General features: G+C 43.4%; 1 protein-coding gene across 5 annotated transcripts in view; it reads left to right on the forward strand.

Annotated features, from left to right (window-relative positions):
* The first annotated feature begins 5,383 nt into the window (after positions 1-5,383).
* KCTD15 (potassium channel tetramerization domain containing 15) overlaps positions 5,384-19,740 on the forward strand; it is a 42,672-nt gene continuing 28,315 nt past the window's right edge. The window contains exons 1-3 of one of the 5 annotated variants that reach the window (XM_057400185.1): positions 5,385-5,526; positions 5,862-5,988; positions 11,260-11,435. In XM_057400185.1, coding sequence (XP_057256168.1) covers positions 5,986-5,988; positions 11,260-11,435 — 179 coding nt within the window. In that variant the 5' untranslated portion in view covers positions 5,385-5,526; positions 5,862-5,985. Of the gene's footprint in view, positions 5,527-5,756; positions 5,989-6,909; positions 6,988-7,659; positions 7,685-11,259; positions 11,436-19,740 lie in introns of those variants that run through there. The other 4 variants (XM_057400186.1, XM_057400184.1, XM_057400187.1 and 1 more) reach the window with 4 other exon arrangements.

Below are 19,740 nucleotides of genomic sequence, written 5' to 3' on the forward strand. Positions count from 1 at the left end.
TATATAATATGGATAAGCTTAATTTAATATGATGCTAAAACTAATGCCATACTTGTTACTTGTTAAAAATACTTCTTGTTATTGTAACTGCTTAAGAAGAGGAGTGAGAGCACACAACAAAATGGCAATGTATAAAACTGAGAAACACTGAACTGAATGCTAACATGGGACATCTTGATTAAGTAAATTTTTGTAAACTACTTTTGTCTTGTGAGAGTTGGAAACAGAAGAGACAGGCAAACCTTTCCTATACCATATTTCCCAAAAACCTATTTCATCTTGGCATTCCAGTGTTTATTTCTTTGTATCACACTGTTGGCAGGAGTTAGGCACTGGATAATGGATAATTTTAAAAGCAGTCCCTCTGTATTTAGTCAATAAAGTAATGGTTTGTAAACTTACTCAGCACCAAGCTGTTTCTTGAAAAGAACAGAAGAGCATTCAAGGGAAAAGAGTGACAAGACTTGGTGATTTCCTAATAATCAGATTTAGTTCTTTGCATGATCATGCTTACTTGCTGCCAGGAAACCCCCTATCTGCTTACAAGTGGCAAAAAATTGTTTGACTTAATTAGCAAACCTTAGGTGAAGTTCCTATTCCAGGGTGACTGGCACTGCAACTGGCCTGAAAACTTACTTTAACTGGGAGATGTCCTTAATTTTTCCTTTTTATTATTCCTTATATGTCAACTGACTGTAACGAGTGTTGAGATTTCAAGGTGTTTATATTTAAGGTTTCTCACAAGAACAAACCTTTCTGGCAGCTCAACTCATTTCTAACATCAGCCTTCCACACCTTCTGTTTCTAGCTCATTTTCAGTGAGGGAAGCAATGGTGCTAGTCACAGGATCCACGCCTGCCTACTCTCTGTATTTAGACATGTTTCTCCCCTGTGCCTCTGCAGTGTAGGGGACAGAGCTAAATGCAGTCACATCCACAAAACCTCACTGAAGGCAATAAAGCCAGGTAGGCTTTGCTGACTAAAGGTACAGCAAAGTCCAACAACTACTTTGAAGTACCAATTTCTTTCTCAAATCTTCTCTCCCTGTATAAAAGCCCATCTAGGTTACAGTGGTGTCTTAATTGTGACTGCAAAGAGTATTAGTGTACATTTAATATCAATTCATTTGCTGTAAAGGAACAACCCCCTAATTCTCATTTATCTGCTTTAAACATCTCAGGAAATGATCAATTTTCTCTCCTATTTAATGCTTTATCTTCAAATGCCCAGAGTGGAGGGTGAGGCAGGCCATGGATTTCTTCCTGCACTTTTTGCAATCAGTGGAAATATCATCACTGTGAAGCCAGGATCAAGCCTTGGGTTAAGGTATGTAATGTAAGAAGTCTTTAAGTCAGGCTTAAACCTCAAGGTAAGACACGTAATATAAGTAAAGGACTAACTCAGGATGAGGCCTACTACCATAAGTACAGGGCCTTCAAGAACAATAAATACCAACTGGAAGTTGTTACTCTGATTTGAATAGTACAGTGTAGAAGAGGTCAGTGTTATTTTTCAATTCATGACACTTTCTTTCACACTGTCAATAAGTTTCAAATCTGATAATTTCAAAATATATTTGGAACATCTTTTTGATAGGAAATTTATATTCATTCAAATCTGCATCTTTTCACAATCTAGTCATCTTCCGTCCTGTAAAATATCCACAATTTGTTACTTTTGAAGAACATTCCCCCCCCCCCCCCAAAACACAGAAAAATGAGCAGGACTTCTTTATGGGCTTCTCTTAAGAATGTCAGTATTTTTTACCTATTTATTGAAAAATAAAAGCAAAATGAACTGTTGAATAATCAGATAAAAAACAGGTTACAGAAGGGTTCTGTCAGATTCTATTTTAAAACATCTGCATAGGATACAAAGAACTGCTGGCAAGAAAAAAAAATCCAAAGCATTTATTTTAAAGTATTTAGTCTCTAAAGCATAGGCTGGTCATTTGACCAAGAACTTTCAAAACACCTATGATAAGTTACAACTTATCACTTTTGATTGTAATACCCTGTAACCGAGCTCAGGAATCTCCTGTTATAAATTTTGTATTGCTTTATAGGGAGGATAATAGAGTTGTTGAGAAAATAAGTTATGTTCAGTTCTAGAAGTATTTTTTTTTTGTTCACTACATACTATTTAATACTCTCCTTTGTACACTTCTTAATAGTTGAGCTTTAAGTGAAACTCTGAAAAACATTAGGATTCAAAATACACTGGAAGATTTTATTTTCAGGGTCACAAGTAGCATAGCAAGATTTTTCTCTTAAACAATGACACTTAGTATCTCTGTAGTTCTATGAATACTTTTGAAGTTTCATATTAAAACCAATCTCTTGGCCTTCAGGCAAACAGAAGCAATTAGTCTTGGAGTTGTGAATAAATAAAAATCCATTTATATACCCGTCCTTGACACGTACCTTGCAAATCTTAGAAACTTCATCTAGTGGGAAAAGAAATGTTAAATCACGAACACCAATGCTAATCATATTGCAATGTTGCTTCCTAAAACTGTTTAGTTTGTATCAATCTTTTAAGTATTAATTCGTATGTATATATTCATGCACATTGAAACACAACAACAGAAAAGCATTCACACACTGGAGCGAGAAGAAAGGGAGTGAGTGCATGTAGAGCTGTAATGCGTACCTTTATTACCCTCAGCAATAATACAAGCAAGAAAAAACTCAAAGCTCTCAAGTACATTGTCCTTTTCTTCGATATTGTAAAATCAATCCCACACAAGTTACATACCCCGTGCGTGCCTTTTCCATCCCCAGTGCTGCTACGTCTTTGCTTTCATCTACAAACAAACCAACCAACCAAATCTTTATTAGACCCGCATCCTATTTCCACACAGCACAGTTAAATGGTACCTGTCACAGACCCGTTGGGATGAGTCAAAACACAATTTCTACTTCTTATTCAGCACCAAGACTTTGGATCTTCTTTTCCCTCTTTCCTGTGCCTGGATGCAGAAGAATTCTATTTTTATGATGCTCTGATTGCTGTTTCAGATTCTCGTATTTATTTTTCATTTAGCAGCTAGTAACTCACAAAGGAAGTAAAAATTACAATGTCGAGTCATCCCAAAGTGTCTGCCCACACTCCTATGGGAAAGCTGAGTGAAACTCGTGCTGTGTGACAGGTCACTGAGCTTCAGTGGAGTTTGTCTTCCCTGTACTCACTTGTTGACCCAAGAGCTGAGGAAATGAGACTACTTAGGCTACAGCCTTGTCCGGCAAACAGGTGAAGCAGCTGGTGTGGGGACACGCTGGTGTTCCCAGGTTATTCTAGAATAAAATCCACCCCTTTGTGCTGTGCTCACACAGGCAAATGGGTGTCCCAGCCTGGAGGTCAGAGGTGGGACAGTGACCCCCACAGTGTCAGCACCTGGTTGAGGGGATGGTCAAGAAAAACAAATTTTAGTCTGTTCTGGATGCAAATCTCTCTGCTGACCTAGTTCTCATTCTCTTTTTTCATTTCAGAAGCTCAGCTAAAAATCCATAAATTAAGGAAATTAACTGATGGAGCCTCCGGCATCTTTGTAAGCTATTTAAATCTTTAAATTTACAACATCTTCTGCATATATCAAGTAATTGAACTAACTGCAGGGATGTAACTTTAATGAGAAAATTTCCCTCTTCTCCTGTAGTTTGTACTCCAAAAAAAAAAAAAAAGCTACCCGTAGGAAAAAAGTTTCTGTTTATTCCTGCCATGGAAGAGAACTTTGGAAAAAAACACTCAGTTTTAGGGGGTCCTGCCTTTCTCCCCTGCTTCGGAAAGAGACGGTGCACGGAGCGCAGCAGGGGTACGGACTGCGGCCCCTCCGGCTGACCTTTAAGGGCCGCCGCGCAGCGTTGCATAACTGCGCTGCGCGGCCGCGCTGGGCACTAGTAGGCGCTGCAGCCCGAGCTGACGCCGCGGCTGGGCTGCCGGCCGGCAATGCGGACGGCAGCGCTCCGCGGGCGCGGTAGGCGGCGGTATCCCGCTGCCCTGGGCACGGCGGTCAAGCGCCGGGGTTACCCCGCCAGCTGTGAAGCACGGAGCGGCCCGGCTCCTTCCCCCAAACCTGAGCGAGGGGCAGCGCGGAGCAGGACGCGCATCCCCGCGCAGGCATCGGCAGACCCGCGTCTTTGGCTGAAAGTTGAGGGAGGGCTCTTCTGCCTTTTTTTTTTGGATTTCTGTGGGGGGGTGCCCTGCCGGCTCTTCCCCCCGCCGCGCGGGGCGGGCGCCTTGCGCGCCCGCGGAGCCGCCCGCGGAGCCCCGCGCCATCGCGCCGCGCTCTCTAATTGAAATGGCGCTTTTGGCCGGGGGCGGGCTGCCAGGGCGCTCCGCAATAGCACTATGCACGTCGATAGACATCATTTTCTTTTAATGACCTACAGGGAATTTGGCTGTTACAATGCGAGACATTAGCAAAGGGTGAAAGGGAGGGGGAGACAGGAGGGAGAGAGGCGAATAATTGCGCCCCCTCCGCCTTCGAGACCCCCCGTCCGCGCCCCGGCGGCGTGGGGTGCTGCGGGGGGGGAAGGGGGGAGTCGGGGTTATTTTTAAAATTATTATTTATTTTTGAACTTGATCTAGTTTATCAACAAGTGCAGAGTGGGTGCTACCTTAATTGTAAGAGGAGTCAAGAAATGTGAATAACGTGCCCTGTGTTACTTATTTGGAAGCTGAAAATTTATGCCTAGTTGAAAACGCCTGGGGAAATATTACATCAGACCAAATGACAATGATTAAAATCAGCTTTTTTCCCCCTTCCAGCCCCCATCCCCCTTTTCCTCCTTTTCAGTAAGTCTGTTGAAGGACGTGACAGTGGCCTGATCCTCCCCAGCCCCGAACCGTTATCCCCAGGGCCGGGCAGCGCTCCGCGGGGCTGAGCGGGGCTGCTGCCCCTATCCGCGCTTCTCTGCGCGGAGGGGCTCTGCGGGCGGCGGGGCCGGGGAGCCGGCCGCCTTCCCAGCCTAATTTCATTTTCAAGGGTTGTGTTTTATTTTATTCCGGGGGGGGGGGGGGGGGGGGGGAAGAGAGAGAGTAAGAATAAATCTGGAGACCTTCACCAAAAGGAGGGGAAAATATCCAATTTTCATCGCAAAATTAGCTAGGGCGAGAGCAAAGGGCTGAGCTAATTGTAGCCTAATCCTCTGCCCTGCAGGCGTTTGCAAAGCCCTGAGCAAGAATTCGCTTTTTTTCCTCCTCTTCTCCCTTCCCTCTGTTATTTAGAGACGGGATTATTGCCTTTCTTCTCATAACAGCCTCGGCAGTTTCATTTAAAGGTTTTTTTTCCCCCTCACACACACACACATCCACAGACACACAAAATAAATAGAAAAAGCAGCAGCAAAAACGGGGGGAGAGGAGAGACTGAGGAGCTTTAAAAATAATAATAATAATAATAATAATCACAGCAGGATCTGCGGAGCAAAGACAGTAATAAAAGCAAAAAGCTGAGCCCATCACACACAAACCCAACAGAGCCCAAAGCCAAAGGGGGGCTTGCACATCTCTTCCGTGCTCAAGGTAAGGAACGCGGCGGCGGCTCCGAGGCTGCCCGGGCCGGAGCGCGCAGTGCACGCCGTGTCGTGCATCGCCTTGCATCGCGGCGCACTGCGCTCTCGCCTTCTCCCGCTTCCCCCTCCTCCTTTTTATTTAATTTTTTTTTTTTTTGGAAAGTGCCTCTTCAAACTAACTCGGGTCTTGGCTCCGCAGGAGAAGCGGCAGAGGGGCGGTTTTTTTGTTGTTTTTTTTTTTTGTTTTTTTTTTTTTTAAAGCTACAGGACCCGTTTGCAGCCGCTCCGCTTTGATAGCGCCGTGTCTCCGTCTGTGTGTGTATGTTTTGTTTTGCTCCGCTCCAGCATGGGCAGCGCCGGCGGAGCCCCGCGGCCCGGGGTGCCCGCGCTGCCGTCCCGGCCCCGGCTCTGAAGACGACGGCCAAGCCCCAGCGCGGCGGAGGCAGCACGGTTCGCTCCGCGCTCTCGCATGGTACAGCGGAGCCGCGGGGGTCGGCCGGGCGGTGCGCAGGGCAGCGCGGAGCGGGGAGCGGGGGCTGGCGACGGGGCGGCTCGGCACAAAGGGAAGGCGGGCGACAATGGGGAGCGGCGCGTATGGAAAAGACGGGCGGGCTGTGAATGAAACTCTGGCGCCAGTGAGAGTGGAAGGCTTGGTCTGGGGTAGACTTCAAACCACTCTAGGCTATAGTTTGCATTTCTGCTCCTGCATGCGATGTGGCACACTTCTGCAAAATTAATACATTAGCCTGGCTAATGCTCACCACCATTGGCTGCGCGGAAAATGTGCAGGAGCGGGGATTCGGGGCTGGCTTTTTGGTGGTTTTCTTTTTCTTTTTTTTTCCCCCTTTCCCTTGCATTCATCTAAGACATCTCCTCTCTTGTTATATGGGAATAAGTAAAGGACGCCATGTTGTGCCTTTTTTTTTTTTTTGGTTGAATTTTACCTTTGGGCACACAGTGTGTTTAAAAAGAGAAACGAAGAAGTTGAGTGACCGGGTGCGTTGCTTGCTGGTGATTTCCCTGGACATCACGCCTGGAAAGGCGTTTGGGTGACGTGAAACTTGCACTAAATAGGCTGGAGATAGGCGGGTTGGGAAGGGGGGAAGCCTCTTTTTTTTTAAAGGTTTTTTTTTTTTTCCGGCAGATTTCCTGAGGGAGCTGCCCCTGCCGCCCCCCCCCCCCCCCCCCCCCCCCCGTAAAAGTTTTGGGCACCATATCCTCTGTCACTCGGTCCAGTGTTGAGGAAAACAGCGAGGAGGTGTGGAGGTGTGCGCACAAACCTTCACTGACTTTTAGTGTTGGAGCCTTGGAGCCCGTGGCTTGCAGACCCCCACCCCCTTCCCCTTCCCCCCCCCCCCCCCCCCCCGCACCGCTTTGTCTGTAGGCCCGGTTCACGGCGTGAGCGTTTGTCTCGGGGTGGCTCCAGAGGCAGACCCGAGTGGTCGCCCTCCCTGGGTGTGTAGAGACAAAGGTAATTGCCGGGTCTGCAGACGCCGTGTCCCTCCAGTCGCGCCAGCGCTGCCATGCGGGTGACTTCTGCAGCCGGTCACCGCCCCGGGGTGCTGGGCTGCGTGGGGAGGCTACCCCGGAGCTCTTCAGGGCCTGTTGGCATGGGAATGGAGGTCTCGAGGGGCAGAGGGGGAGGACAGCTCCCTCCCCTTCCTCTTTCCTGACTTCGGCCTGGGAGCAGTCCCGGGGAGCGTGAGCCGGGGCTCTGCAGAAGCTGGACCGGGCCCTGGCCCCCCGGGGGAAAGGGCTGCCTCATGGCAGGTCCTTAAACCTGCCGTTCTCAGCTAACGTCCTAAATGTGCATGAAGGAATTAAACTGCGCGAGTGAATAACAGCATTAGTTTCAATTAATTTTTTATCCTGGCAACAATAAACTTTAGAAACAAAGCGCTTTTACATCCTTAATTAGTCTTGCTTCCCATCTGTAGTCTTTTAAGTGCCTGCTTCTTGATTTAACTTTGTCCCTCCTTCCGAGCCGCCTCCTTTTTCATTCTTCTCCCTTTTTTCTCTTTGCCCCTTCCAGCCTGCTGCCGGTTTCTACCCTGCAACCTTTCACCTCCCTTGTCCCTCTATGTCTGCTCTGCACGGTTTATTCCTGCTGTATTTTCCCAACATCCAACAGCAGTATTGGTTACCATGGCCCCGAGCTATGTGCAGAGGTGGGAAAGCTTCATCCGCCCAAAAGTTCTTACACTTTTGAAGTCTTTCTTTTAGTAGGATCTGAAATGTATCATCTAGAGTGTGTATTAAATGAACAGTATTCCTAAAGGCTTTAGAGCAAGAAAGGCAACACCCTGGAAAATTCTGCAGTCTTTCAGCATTCTCTGCCCTAGGGTTATAGCCCTGGGCACGGAGCTGAATGGAGCTCTTACAACTGCCTTCTGTTTACCTTTTATGGTTAAAATAACAGCTTAGCAAAGAAGCAACTTCATGGAGAAACGATTCAGTGAAATCATCTCAAGCTGTAGCAGCATAGCTAGTTTAATCACCCCTAGAGAGCTGAACAACTGTGAGCACAATGGGACACAAAATCATTTTGTGTGTAAATGAGCATGGCATTGTGATTATTTCACTTTGCATGGGCAAATAGTTTTTACAAGCAGTACTTATGCAGTTAGCTTAGAAAGGCAGAAAAAGATAAGCTGGCTCTGAAAGATCTTGGTGTGTAATGTTGGAAAAACTAAATATTCACATAATTTGGGAATCAGGCTCTATTGATTTTGCCTTCAGCAGGTTTCTGTGTTACTTATTAGAGCAGGGTTATTGCCTATGCCACCAGTTGGGATGCTGTATGCTGTTGTAGGCGACTTAGGAGCAAGGATTATTTTACATGGTTTAATAAATGAAGTTTGTTAGTGTTTCTGTGATATTTACCCTTAAGGTTTTAATTTTCACATCAGTATTAGAGAATACGTGCATAAAGACTTTTGCTGGATAAATACATTTAGGATTTTGCTTTGTGCATAAAGTAAGTACATTACTCAGTGTGATGAATTTTAGCTGCATTTCGCATTAAGAAGAGAAAGGAGTCATTAGAAATAGGGTTACGATACCTTGAGAAATAGGGATTTAATTTTTTTTTTGAGCAATAAGAGTGTTTTCAGAGCCCTTCTTGTGATGCTTAGCAGTTATGCCCCTGATAATTTGCTCATACGAAAATGATTGAATTCCACAACTTTAATAAAAACATAGGATTCATTTTTTTAATATGAATCCTCTCCAACCAGGGGAAAAGCCTTTACTTTAATTCCCCTTCTCCTCCTCTCCCCCAGAAAGCCAGTGGCACCTTCAGTAAGTACGAAAAGCCATAAAAGTTCGAGAACTATTTTAGCTTTCCAGTGATTTTCTATAATTAAGTGTTTTTTCAACACATGCTCTAGCTGAGAGATGCCAAAAGCAGAGGATTGTTCAAAAGGTCCCTCCAGTGAATAGTATAAATTAAATATCTACTGTGTGAGTATGGCCTCACTGAGAATCTCAGACTCTCTACAGATCAAGGAATTTACTGGTACACTAACATTAAACACAATCCTAAGATAGCAGCGGTGTTTAAATATGCACAAATAGATTCAGATCACTTGATCTTTAGCTATCTGTGCATATTTTAAAATTGAAGTCTGTGTTTCAAGACAAATGGTTAAATGTAAGACATGTTTTACAGAAGACTGGAAGTCCTTTGATTTCGTTTGGAAATTGTAACAAGGGGTGCATATAAGCCCTAATTAGGCACTTGTTTTGTGAAACTGCATGAGATATATTTCTAAGGCAGCTCTGTACCATGCACCTTTATCATTAGTGATAATGGTTAGGGTCTGAAGAAAGACAGGGTTGACATTTAGCCTGGATCTTCTGACCCTTTCATTTAAGTGAAGGAGTAGAGAGTGAACATGAGTTTGCAGTGCTCTTTGGTAAGGAAAAAAAAAAAAACCAACCAAAAACCTTTGTCTGTGTTGGCAGACAGATGAGGCACCCACAGATTAGTAAACACATTGCTAAAATACTGCAGGTACTTACACACCAAGTTGTTCTTAAAAGTTAGTTCTGTTATTTATGCTCTATGACATATTGAAGATTGCCCACAACAGGCTCTTGTGGGAAACAAGAAAGCAACATCTTCAGCCATGAAAGGATTCAATCACTTTCCTTGAAGGTGGTGCTGTAGTAAAAATGTTAATGCCCAACTTTGCATCGGCTGACACAGAAGTCCTAAAGACAGAGTTGGTATTTGCTTCGTGTTCAGTGCAGATGTCCGTCCAGCCTCTGAAGAGGAAAGGATGTGGATTCATAATGGGGTGATGTATTTCTGTGCTGTAGATTCAGGAAATTCTTAGGAGCTAACCAAGATGGAATACAGTAAATGGAGATGGTGCAGTGACTTTGTGAAGCTGTCCAGATGTATTAACGTTTCTCATTCCCTTTCTATACAGCTTAGATGTTTTGTTTTGTTTTACAAAGAATTTTTGCTGATTGCATGTTCATCAAGTGGGTTAGGCAGGCATCTTGTGCAAAATACTGCTAAGAGAAAGGCAAGACCAGCTTTAGATTTCTAAGAAAGACTGTCAAAGTAATGCGGGAGAAATGGGAATTCACTTTGCCATGCTGCATGTAAAGTGCTTGTCAGATACAAGGAAGAGCCTGAGTGCTTGGTAGCATGCTTGCAGAACAAAATACCAAGAAAATTAGATTATATTCAGAAATGTCTTCAACTGTAATGTTTTGCGTATGTTGCTTTACCCATAAGGGGGAGAATGGATGGATATTTTCTTAAACTTTTATAAAAGGGTTTTTTTCTGTTTGACACGTATGCTGTTTGTACTGATTTAACTGAAATCAGCTTTGAGACACACGTTTCATGCCGAATAAGCTGTGTTTTTCTTCCAGAAGAGAATTGAGGAATTTTCTTTTGCAATGGTTGTCCTGTTCATTTTTAAGACATTTCAGTATTTTGTGGTGTTTTTTTTGCCTTGTACATCAGCTGAGGATTTTTGGACTCAATTCAGAAATTTCACCAATTTTCAAGTATTTTCAGGGTAGTAAGCGTTAGGTGGATTGTTGAATTTGTAATTTCACATGCCAGATTGTACAGTACTTTTTCACGTGTCTTGCCATGAAAGCATGTGTCAGTTTACTTACCTTCCTGTTTTCACTGCTTCCAGGTATTAATTGCTTTCGGTTTGAAAGCTTATTAGTTCTTTATGTCTGATATTAAGGCTTAACTGAAAATCATACATTTATTTCACCATTATTGAAAGTAAACCAGAAAATTGATCTTAGTTTGATGTGAAATTTACTACATGTATAAACTAAATGCCTTAGGTACTGAGGAAGTCACTAATTTAGAGGTGTCTTGTTACTGAGACAAACTTGCAAAAACGCCTGAATCCCGATTCACAAATTGGTTATTCGTATGTCAGGGGATATTTCACATCTAACACATAAGCCCGCGACCTTTAATTAGAATTTTGCAGTTTGTTTTATGCCCCTTGAGGCTGACACCTTGAAAATTTTTTTTCTTGATTTCTTATTGCTAATAAGCATCTTTCTCTTCCCCTCTGGTACTTTGAAGAAAATGATGCAAATACACTTAATTACAGTGGTGGCAATAATTTGTTAACTGAATATGTGATCAGGCAGATGCAAAAATGATCTGATTAGATCTGTGATCACACTGGAAAGAAAGGTAACACACTGGTAGATTTAAGAGAAACTGTTCTTTTTTTCTTTCCTTTTGCAGGAGGGAAGAAGCATGTCCCGTCTGTCTCTAACACGGTCCCCGGTTTCTCCTCTGGCTGCGCAAGGAATTCCTCTCCCAGCGCAACTCACCAAGTCAAATGCTCCTGTGCATATCGATGTAGGAGGACACATGTACACCAGCAGCCTGGCTACCTTGACGAAGTACCCAGATTCCAGGTAAGACCTTGGTGTTTTCAGACTCGTTGCCCATTTCTGTTCATTGCATGGAGAGAGGCATGTACCTGTGAGGAATATTTCAATGAGAAATACGATTTATTCACCACTTATAAATAATTTAGTTTCTGATTTATACAGTAACTTCACTGGGCTTCTACAGAAAAAAAAGCCTGTAAAATTTATGTATTATTTAGAGAGTCTATTCATTCTCTCTCTTAATGTCTTCTGCACTCTGCCGTTGTGTTTGAAACACCTGTTGGTGTGCTGCTCTAGATTATTTCCAACTGTACCAGGAAACATCTTTCTTTCATATTTTAGAGGGGGGAAATCCTTTTCTCCTTCCTTAAGAAAACTGTATAGCTTTGTTATACTGGGACTCAGGAATGCTTCTGTTGGCTAGCCAAAATCCTAACGCCAGTGGTAGCTGTATGGCTCACTGTCAGTGGTCATTTCCTGTGCGTAGTGGCCACACAGCTGACCCACTCTGTCTGCTCTTAGCTGCAGACAGGATTGAATCTTTGCGTGCTTAAAGGTAGTTGATTTGTGCTGGACAGGTTGGTGACATATCTGGCAAGATTTATTTAGATCTGGCCAACATTATCATAGATTACACTCCATATATGCCCAATTACGAATAGGTGCGGCATGAAAGTATGTTTGTGTGTGCTCCCAGTCCCACTGGGTATGTGAAGGGTGGGGGATCCTGGACAGTATCAGCTCTGTGCTGATAGTGTGGAAGAAACTGCTGTGTTAATGGCTAAAGCACAGTCATTGGAGCAGTGTATTAAGACCTACCTGATTTTGATTTACAGTTATGATCACTAAACTAGTTGAGCTCTTCATCATTCAGACTGCTTGTTCTTCAGAAAGGCAAGTGCCTCGTATGTAACCAAGAGAAGGTGTGGATGTGCAGTGTCAGGGTGCCCAGCAGACTGGTTAAAGGAGGCACTCTTGACTCCAAACCAGAGCCCAGGTCAGCAGGTTTCATCGCCAGAGGTTTTGCTACCTGCATGGCCTTTTCATAAAGGACAGGTTTGGGTTGTTTTTTTTGTCTTTTTGTTTTGTTTTGTTTTGTTTTGTTTTCTATGACAGCCAGTGTGAAGCTCTAGTTTCATTTGAAGATTTTTCCTTTAAAAGAATGAGGTATTTTTGCAGATTTGGCAGGTTCCCAAGCAATAAATGACATTTATGGACACACCTTGAAATGCCTCTGATGTCATAAAGCATATGGCTGTGATTTCATTCTAAGGAATGGGAGTTGCTGAAATTCTGCATGGAAAAGAAACAATTACTGAAATACCTATATTTTATGATCAGGCCAAACAATATGATTTTTCTGGACAATGCCTGTTTAGTGATGCCTGTGTAGTACTGCTTTAATCATAGAGAAGAAATCTGTTCAGTGGGGAGAGATTTATAGCAGAGAAGCAGACAAATACTTCATAATATAAAAAAATACAGGGAAGATTCAGTAGTTGTAATAAAGTAGCACATCTGTTTCCACATTTTAAAATATCACTGCTGACAGCATTTTTAAAATATGCCCTATATCAGACTTAATGAAAACTTCAGTTATGGAAGCTTTGGGAAAATATATATAAATTCACAGATTTTATTTAAATAGTATAGGGTATTGATCTAAAACCTCCCGTTTGTAGTAACAAGAGTATTTCTTAAGATTTTGTACTATGTTAAAACTGAAAGTACAAAATCGTGACCAGAGCTAGTGTGCTGCCTGATATTTTGCTGTTTACTGTCTTTTGTTTCCATTGCTGTGTTATCTAATGAGGGTTGAATGCTTTTTCAGCTGCTCAAAAGCTGTTTTTTTCTGGAGTAAAAGCTTACAGGATGAAATCTTCAGATGACAATTTTATCCAGCATCCCAAGTAGGAATATTGCTAGATACATTATGAAGTTATTACGAAGGGTGCACCTTAATCTGTTTCCTCCCCCTCCCCCCTTAATTTATTTATGTGAAATCTGTTTCTCTGCAGTGCTGCATAGTAGACTTGGTTGGTTACCCCCCATTAAGTCTGGCCTGCTCTCATTCCTGTTTCAGGCAGAGTACTTGCATTGATTTCAGTGGGGATGGTTGAAGCTCCTGATGGTGCTTTGCTGCCATGGTGTGTATCTTCCATAAGGCACAGACTTATCTTCACAGGTCTTGCTGGGAGAGGAATCCCAGGTCTGTCGCAGGTGCAGGAGGAAAGCAATAGCTCTTCTGAGCAAGACATCTGGGTTAAAACTTAAACAGGGGAAGTTTAGATTGGATATAAGGAGGAAATTCTTTCCTGTTAGGGTGCTGAGGCACTGGAATAGGTTGACCAGGGAGGTTGTGAATGCTCCATCCCTGGCAGTGTTCAAGACCAGGTTGGATGAGGCCTTGGGTGATACGGTTTAGCGTGAGGTGTCCCTGCCCATGGCAGGGGGCTTGGAACTTGATGATCTTAACGTCCTTTCCAATCCTAAGTATTCTATGATTCTAATTAATGGCCGAGTACTGTTAGCTTGTGGTCAGTGATAACATGCATGGCCACAGACAGAGGTGTGACCATACTCATCCCACGCAGAGCTTCCTGGGTTACTTTGGTTAGCGTATTAAACTCTCGGTTTAAGGGTGAGTTTAAAACTCCAAATCTAAGAAATTATATTCGTACATTGTATTTCAGCAAAAGATGTAAGCTGATACTCTGAAGTGCTTTGCTAAATCGTAGCCCCAGTCACATGTAGTTTGTACCCACTAAAACTGGATGCTGTGGAAATAACGCTTCCTGTTTATTTCTGTTACAATGTCTATTTATCAGTGCTCCAAAATCCTAAGTAGGCTTTTACCTTGTAGCATGTACTGTACATGAATGTTAAAGGACACATACAGATTGTGAGCATGTGTATAAATACAGTTAGGGTGTGCATACACAGAGACATCACATGCTAATGGAAAACAGAAGAAAATAAATCGTCAAATCATGTTTATACTCCATAGTATTTTGAGGAGGTCCAGTCATGTGAAGTCCTGAATAAACTCAGTTTGCTTTGACTTTGAAGAGACAGAAGAGCTCCCAACAGCTTGCCAGATCAGACCCAGCGGGAGCAAGTATAGGTATGACCAGTTCCTGCCTATGCCTGCTCTCCAGTCACCCCTCTGGTATGATATAAATTACAGCTGACGGCAGTCAGCGTGGTAGATTTCTTACTGTAATTTGTTAGGATTGACTGTGCTTAGCCCACTCAGCTGGCTCTGCCTGGCTGTTCCCAAGTTAGGTGGTTGGCTCTAATTTGGAGAAAGGACCTGATTCTGGAAGTCGTACGTGAGTGAGTGAATGGCTGGTGATATGAAGTCAGAGGCAAGTTCTTGCATTTCAGTGATTCCAGAGTTGTTTCAGAGCAACTTTGACAGCCTTTGGTGTTGTTTGTATTAGTGCAGCTGCTGAGAGAAAAGCTTTTGTCCATTAATTAGATTTGCATAAGTGAAGGGTGCCAGATGAGGCATTAAGAGGGGCAGAGGCCCTCTTTCTAGTAATTTTTTATAGGCTACATAAATACACCTAAGAAGGGGGAAACTTGAGCAGTGCCCAACTGGTGTGACAAAGAAGAGGGTTAGACAGCCAGCACCAAAGATGGTTTCTAAACCACTTATGCTCATCTTATGCACTGCTCTTACACGTCTCATCAGTTGGCTTTTTGAATGAAACACAAGAAAGAGGGTGAAAGGCAAGAAAAATGAAAAGCATAGAAGAAATTATGATCAACAACAGCATAATGATGGTGGTCACAGAAATTACTTAAGAAACAATATTAATCCCTCTTTAGCTACTTGAAGCTGTTTTTTGTGCATACCCAAAATAGCCATTAAAGTTAACAAGCTTTGGAGGCACATGGGAGCTGATGTTGTCTTAAGAGAATCTGAGGCTTGGTTTCAATAGTTTACTGGTATAGCAAGTTTTTCCACCAAAACTCCTAATTCTGGTAGTTTTGAGTTACAGGTACAAAGAAAAATCCACTGTTGAATTTAGTCTAGTGACTCTTACCATCAGCATCTTATTTCTGGAGTAACTGGATAAGTAGACAAATTTTTCATCCTTGAGAGCATTTTCTCTAGAAATTCCATTCATGTTTTCACCCAGAGGACCTCTAAAGTATCCCCTTCACACATTGACACTTGAATGTGGATTTATATGACAGATTGTAAAGGCTGCAAAACCTCTAGCACATCTATGAAGCAAGTTGCAAAGTGTATTTATCCAAGGGAGTGAGACAATTATTACATTTAAAAAACCAACCCACACCAAAAGCCAAGCTCCTAACATGCAGTCAAGAATACCCAAAGACATTACTAGATCCTTCAGTCTTACTGAACTCGATGGCAGACTTGCAGTCTAACACAGCAAGCCCCAGCTTCTCAATTTCACTGGAAATTTCGATATCACTTTGAATTCCTATTAGAAAGCAGAACAAGATTTTTCATTAGAAGCCTGTCCTTTTTGCAGCCCTTAATAGTGTTTTTAACTCAGAGAATTGCTGTGAGCTCTTTGTCAGTTTTTCTGGTATAAAAGGTGAATGTATTTACCTTACATTCTTGGTGAATTAGTATTTGTTGCATAACCCTCTATTAAAGATAAGTATGTTCTTTTGTTCAAAATGTATTTATAAAACTCATAGTTTTTATGGCATTAGTTATGACAAAAGCAAGCAGGAATAAGACATAGTAGAGTTTTCCAGGCGTACCCCTGCCTCTGAACCCATGGACTTCTTTGGTCAAAAGGAGTCTCCTAAAGCACATCTTCTCCTCTTGAGTGTTTCTTGTCAAACTGTCGTTCCTGTATAGACCCACTCTCGGATAAGCTCTCCTGCCAAGGATGACCTTGTGATTCCAGATGCTCTGTAGGAATCTGCGAGGTTTAATTCTCCTGCTTTTACCTTCAGTTCCTCCATCTTTCTGGTTGCTGTAGCTCAGCATTGACACCTGAGATCTGCTTTTCCCCTGTTCTGCAGCCACACTGGGCTGGACTGAGGTCAGGGGAATGCTCTTCTTCAATTTTTAGGACCCCTCTGTTGTGCCTGACAGAACGATTTCTGACCCAGTATAGCCAGATACAGTGGTACAGCTCAAACACATTTGCTATTAAGATCTACAAGACAGATTTACCACATCATCTTTTACACTAGGGCTCTGTACCAGCTCCTGCTCTGCGCTTCGTGGGAGAGAACAGGGAAATTCTTAATTTATATATGTTTAGGTTATATAATTCTTCAGACTTGGCATACCTGAGAACATCTCGTATTTCTTGCTCATGTAGGATCAATCCAGTGTCACTCACTGTAGCAGTTGTATTTGTTAATTTCCCATTAAATATGTGTATTATTGATGTTATTGCCCAAACCCAATGTCCAGTTAGCAAATTCTGTCACTTGCCCCATGCTGGCAGTTTAGAGTGTCAGTCAGTCCTGAAAACACTGGGACTCAGATGGATTAAGCAGAGACCAGATTTCTTCATAACCAGAGATTGCTGGTGCCTGTGAAAGCATGGTGTGTTCAAATGCAGGATCCTGGTCTAGGGCAGAACCCGTGTCAGCTGTCAGGCCAGCTCAGCCTCCTGCCAGCCCAGTGCCACAGCAGTCCTGCACCACTGCAGATTAATAGAGTTCATCTTGAATAAGGTGTCTCCCAAACCTCTCCATGCTACTGCCATTCCACACTGCTCACCTTCACAGCATCCGTATAGTGTCTTGTTCCTCCTGAGTCCCTCTCTCATCCATGCACACCTACTAAATGACTCTGGTTTAAGTACAGTGTAGGATGTATGCAAGTGTGCTGCTATGGCACTTTTCACCATTCCTAAGGTACTGTGCTTCCCACTGAGATCAGCTGTTGACCACCCTGCTTGTGGGGTGACACCAGGTTCTGAACTGTTGTGTATTACCTAAAAAGCAGAGTTTCTGAGTAGGAGCCAGCAGCCTACATTCAGCCAAAGGGCTACAAAATGTGCCTGCGTGTGAGCTGCAGTGTTAAAGCTCACTAATTTTAATAGGTATTGTGAACTTAAACCATACACAGACTTTAAAGCAAAACACTTGAAGAGTCAGCAGTGTGTTTCCCTGCATGTTACAAACGCTCAGAGGTGCAGGTCATGGACATAGTGCACAATCACTGCCCACACGTAAGGACGCCACGCACCAGCGTAGCAGCTCTGCAGAGAGGGGTGAGCCTGCCAGGGCTCCCTGGGGCTCTGCCGTTGTTTAAGGCAATCAGGTGTATGCTACAGATGAGAACCAGTAAAGGAGCTGAAAACCAGAGGTTTTGGTTCTGTGCAGTGCCTTTTTTGAATTAACATAAGAATTTTCACGGAGATTAAAATAATTTTCAGTTTCATTTCACGCACCTGCAATTTAGAGATAAATCTTTTGAGTTTTTCTTACTTGGTTATTGACTGGGCAAATCTCTCTTCGGTTTCCAAGGGAATTTTGACCCTTAAGGAAAAAACTCTTAAAAAGGGTGTTTCCCCTTCCCATCCTCTGTCTCCCCCCAGCCTGCCTGTGGATGTTGCACTTACCAGAGATGGAGCTGGCACAAACGAAGGAAATTGTATTGCCAGATTGCCAGGCTGCTGAACGAGTCTTTCCCCATCTGCAAAGCCACTATGGTATAGGTGCTGTGTGGCTGAGGTTGCACAAGTCCATGCAGCACTTTGATAAGCTTTGGGGAAAGTGTTCGTTCCTTTGGGCAGATGAACATCGCTATTAGGATACATCCAGCACAGCTCCCCTGGGGCAGAGCACAGTGGGTGGAGGTGAGAAACTCTTTCCTCTTGCAGGCTGGCCAGAGCCACTATGGCAGGAGTCACACCGGTCCTAGATCTGTGAGTATGAGGGCATGACCTGTGCCAGAGAAGGGGCACGTGGCTTGGCATCTATGGAAAATAAAAACAATCTGTAACAGGGATGTAATTACAGTTGGGAATGCCGATTTTAGATACCCTGTTTCTAGCTTTCGCTAATGAGAAAAAGTCCTGGATTTAGGGTCTGACAGAGCCCATGAAGCTCAGCATAATAGCAGATTTCCACATGTTACCCAGGGCTGTTGTTCCACAGCTGCAATGTTGGCTTTGGTGGTAAAGGAGACTAGTCCCTGTAACCCTAAGTCACTGAAGTGACTTGGGGAGACGGGAGGAAGGAGTTTATATGGAAACTAATTCTTCACATGTGCCTGTGTCCACCTCTCCGGGATCTCCTACTAGCTGGCATGTAGGGAGCCACATGAGAGCTAAGCTGTCTGCTGTGATAAAGGTGTTTACTACTTCCTGGACTTCTTCACCACTGCCTTGCGCAGCACAGCACTGCCCAGGGAATGCATGCAGGCTCTGGAGAGGAAAGCAATTTACCTTTCAGGAGTACAAATCTGTAATTGGGTGATGACATTGGGCCCTGTTGATGTCTGACTTACTTGTGTGTCCACTTGGAATATTTGATGAAATGTAGAAGAAAATACTGCCTAGATAGTCTCTCATGAACACATTTTGGGAAATTACTGTTTCTCCATATGCATTTACAGCCTGGGTTGTGTGGAGTTCTAGACATAAATGGGTATACGGCATCTAGGAAGGGGCAGACCAAGATAGTCACAGAGTGGAGAGGGTAGCAAATCAACACTTGTCTGATTAAAATTATGGCTATAGTGCTATGCCTGGCACAGGCTTTTCAAAAAGCCTGAATCTGAGAAAACTGCACATTCTTTATTCAGATACTAGCTTGCTTAGCCCAGATAGTGGAAGGGAAGAACAGGTATCTCCATGCAGCCTGGCAGTGGTCAGGAGGAATGTCACTTACAGCCTCTGAGAGGAGTCCAGAAGATAAACATTTAACAGTGTCTCCAGTACCATTGGTGCAAAACCTAGCTGACCTTGTCTCATTTTCTTCTCTTCCGTTTCTTCTTCTACAGTGGTAACACAACTCTAGCTGATTTACACTAAGCACATTAGCAATTTCCACCCTTCCTGCTTACAACAGGTTGTAAACTAGTCTGGTTTATTAAAACTCACACAGAAATGCTGATGGAGAGACCAAAAATTCAATTTTTTGTGGGTCTTTTTTTTTTGTTTACCACTCTAGGAGACTCTGAGGTTAGTTGGTCAAGTACTCTGTCATTTCTTTCCTGTAACTTTTACTTACCACTCACCTGACAGGGCACTTTGGTGCCAGCAGCACAATTTAAATATTTTTTAGCAGTCATCTTCGCAATGTTAATATGAAAAGCATTAGCAGCATACTTTGAGAAACCACTCCCATGGAATGTGTGGAAGCAACATGT

The sequence above is a fragment of the Pezoporus wallicus genome, unplaced genomic scaffold (assembly GCF_028554395.1).
Source record: "Pezoporus wallicus isolate ANWC-B61680 ecotype Strahan unplaced genomic scaffold, APGP_CSIRO_Pwel_v1 contig_447, whole genome shotgun sequence".
NCBI classification, from domain to species: domain Eukaryota; kingdom Metazoa; phylum Chordata; class Aves; order Psittaciformes; family Psittacidae; genus Pezoporus; species Pezoporus wallicus.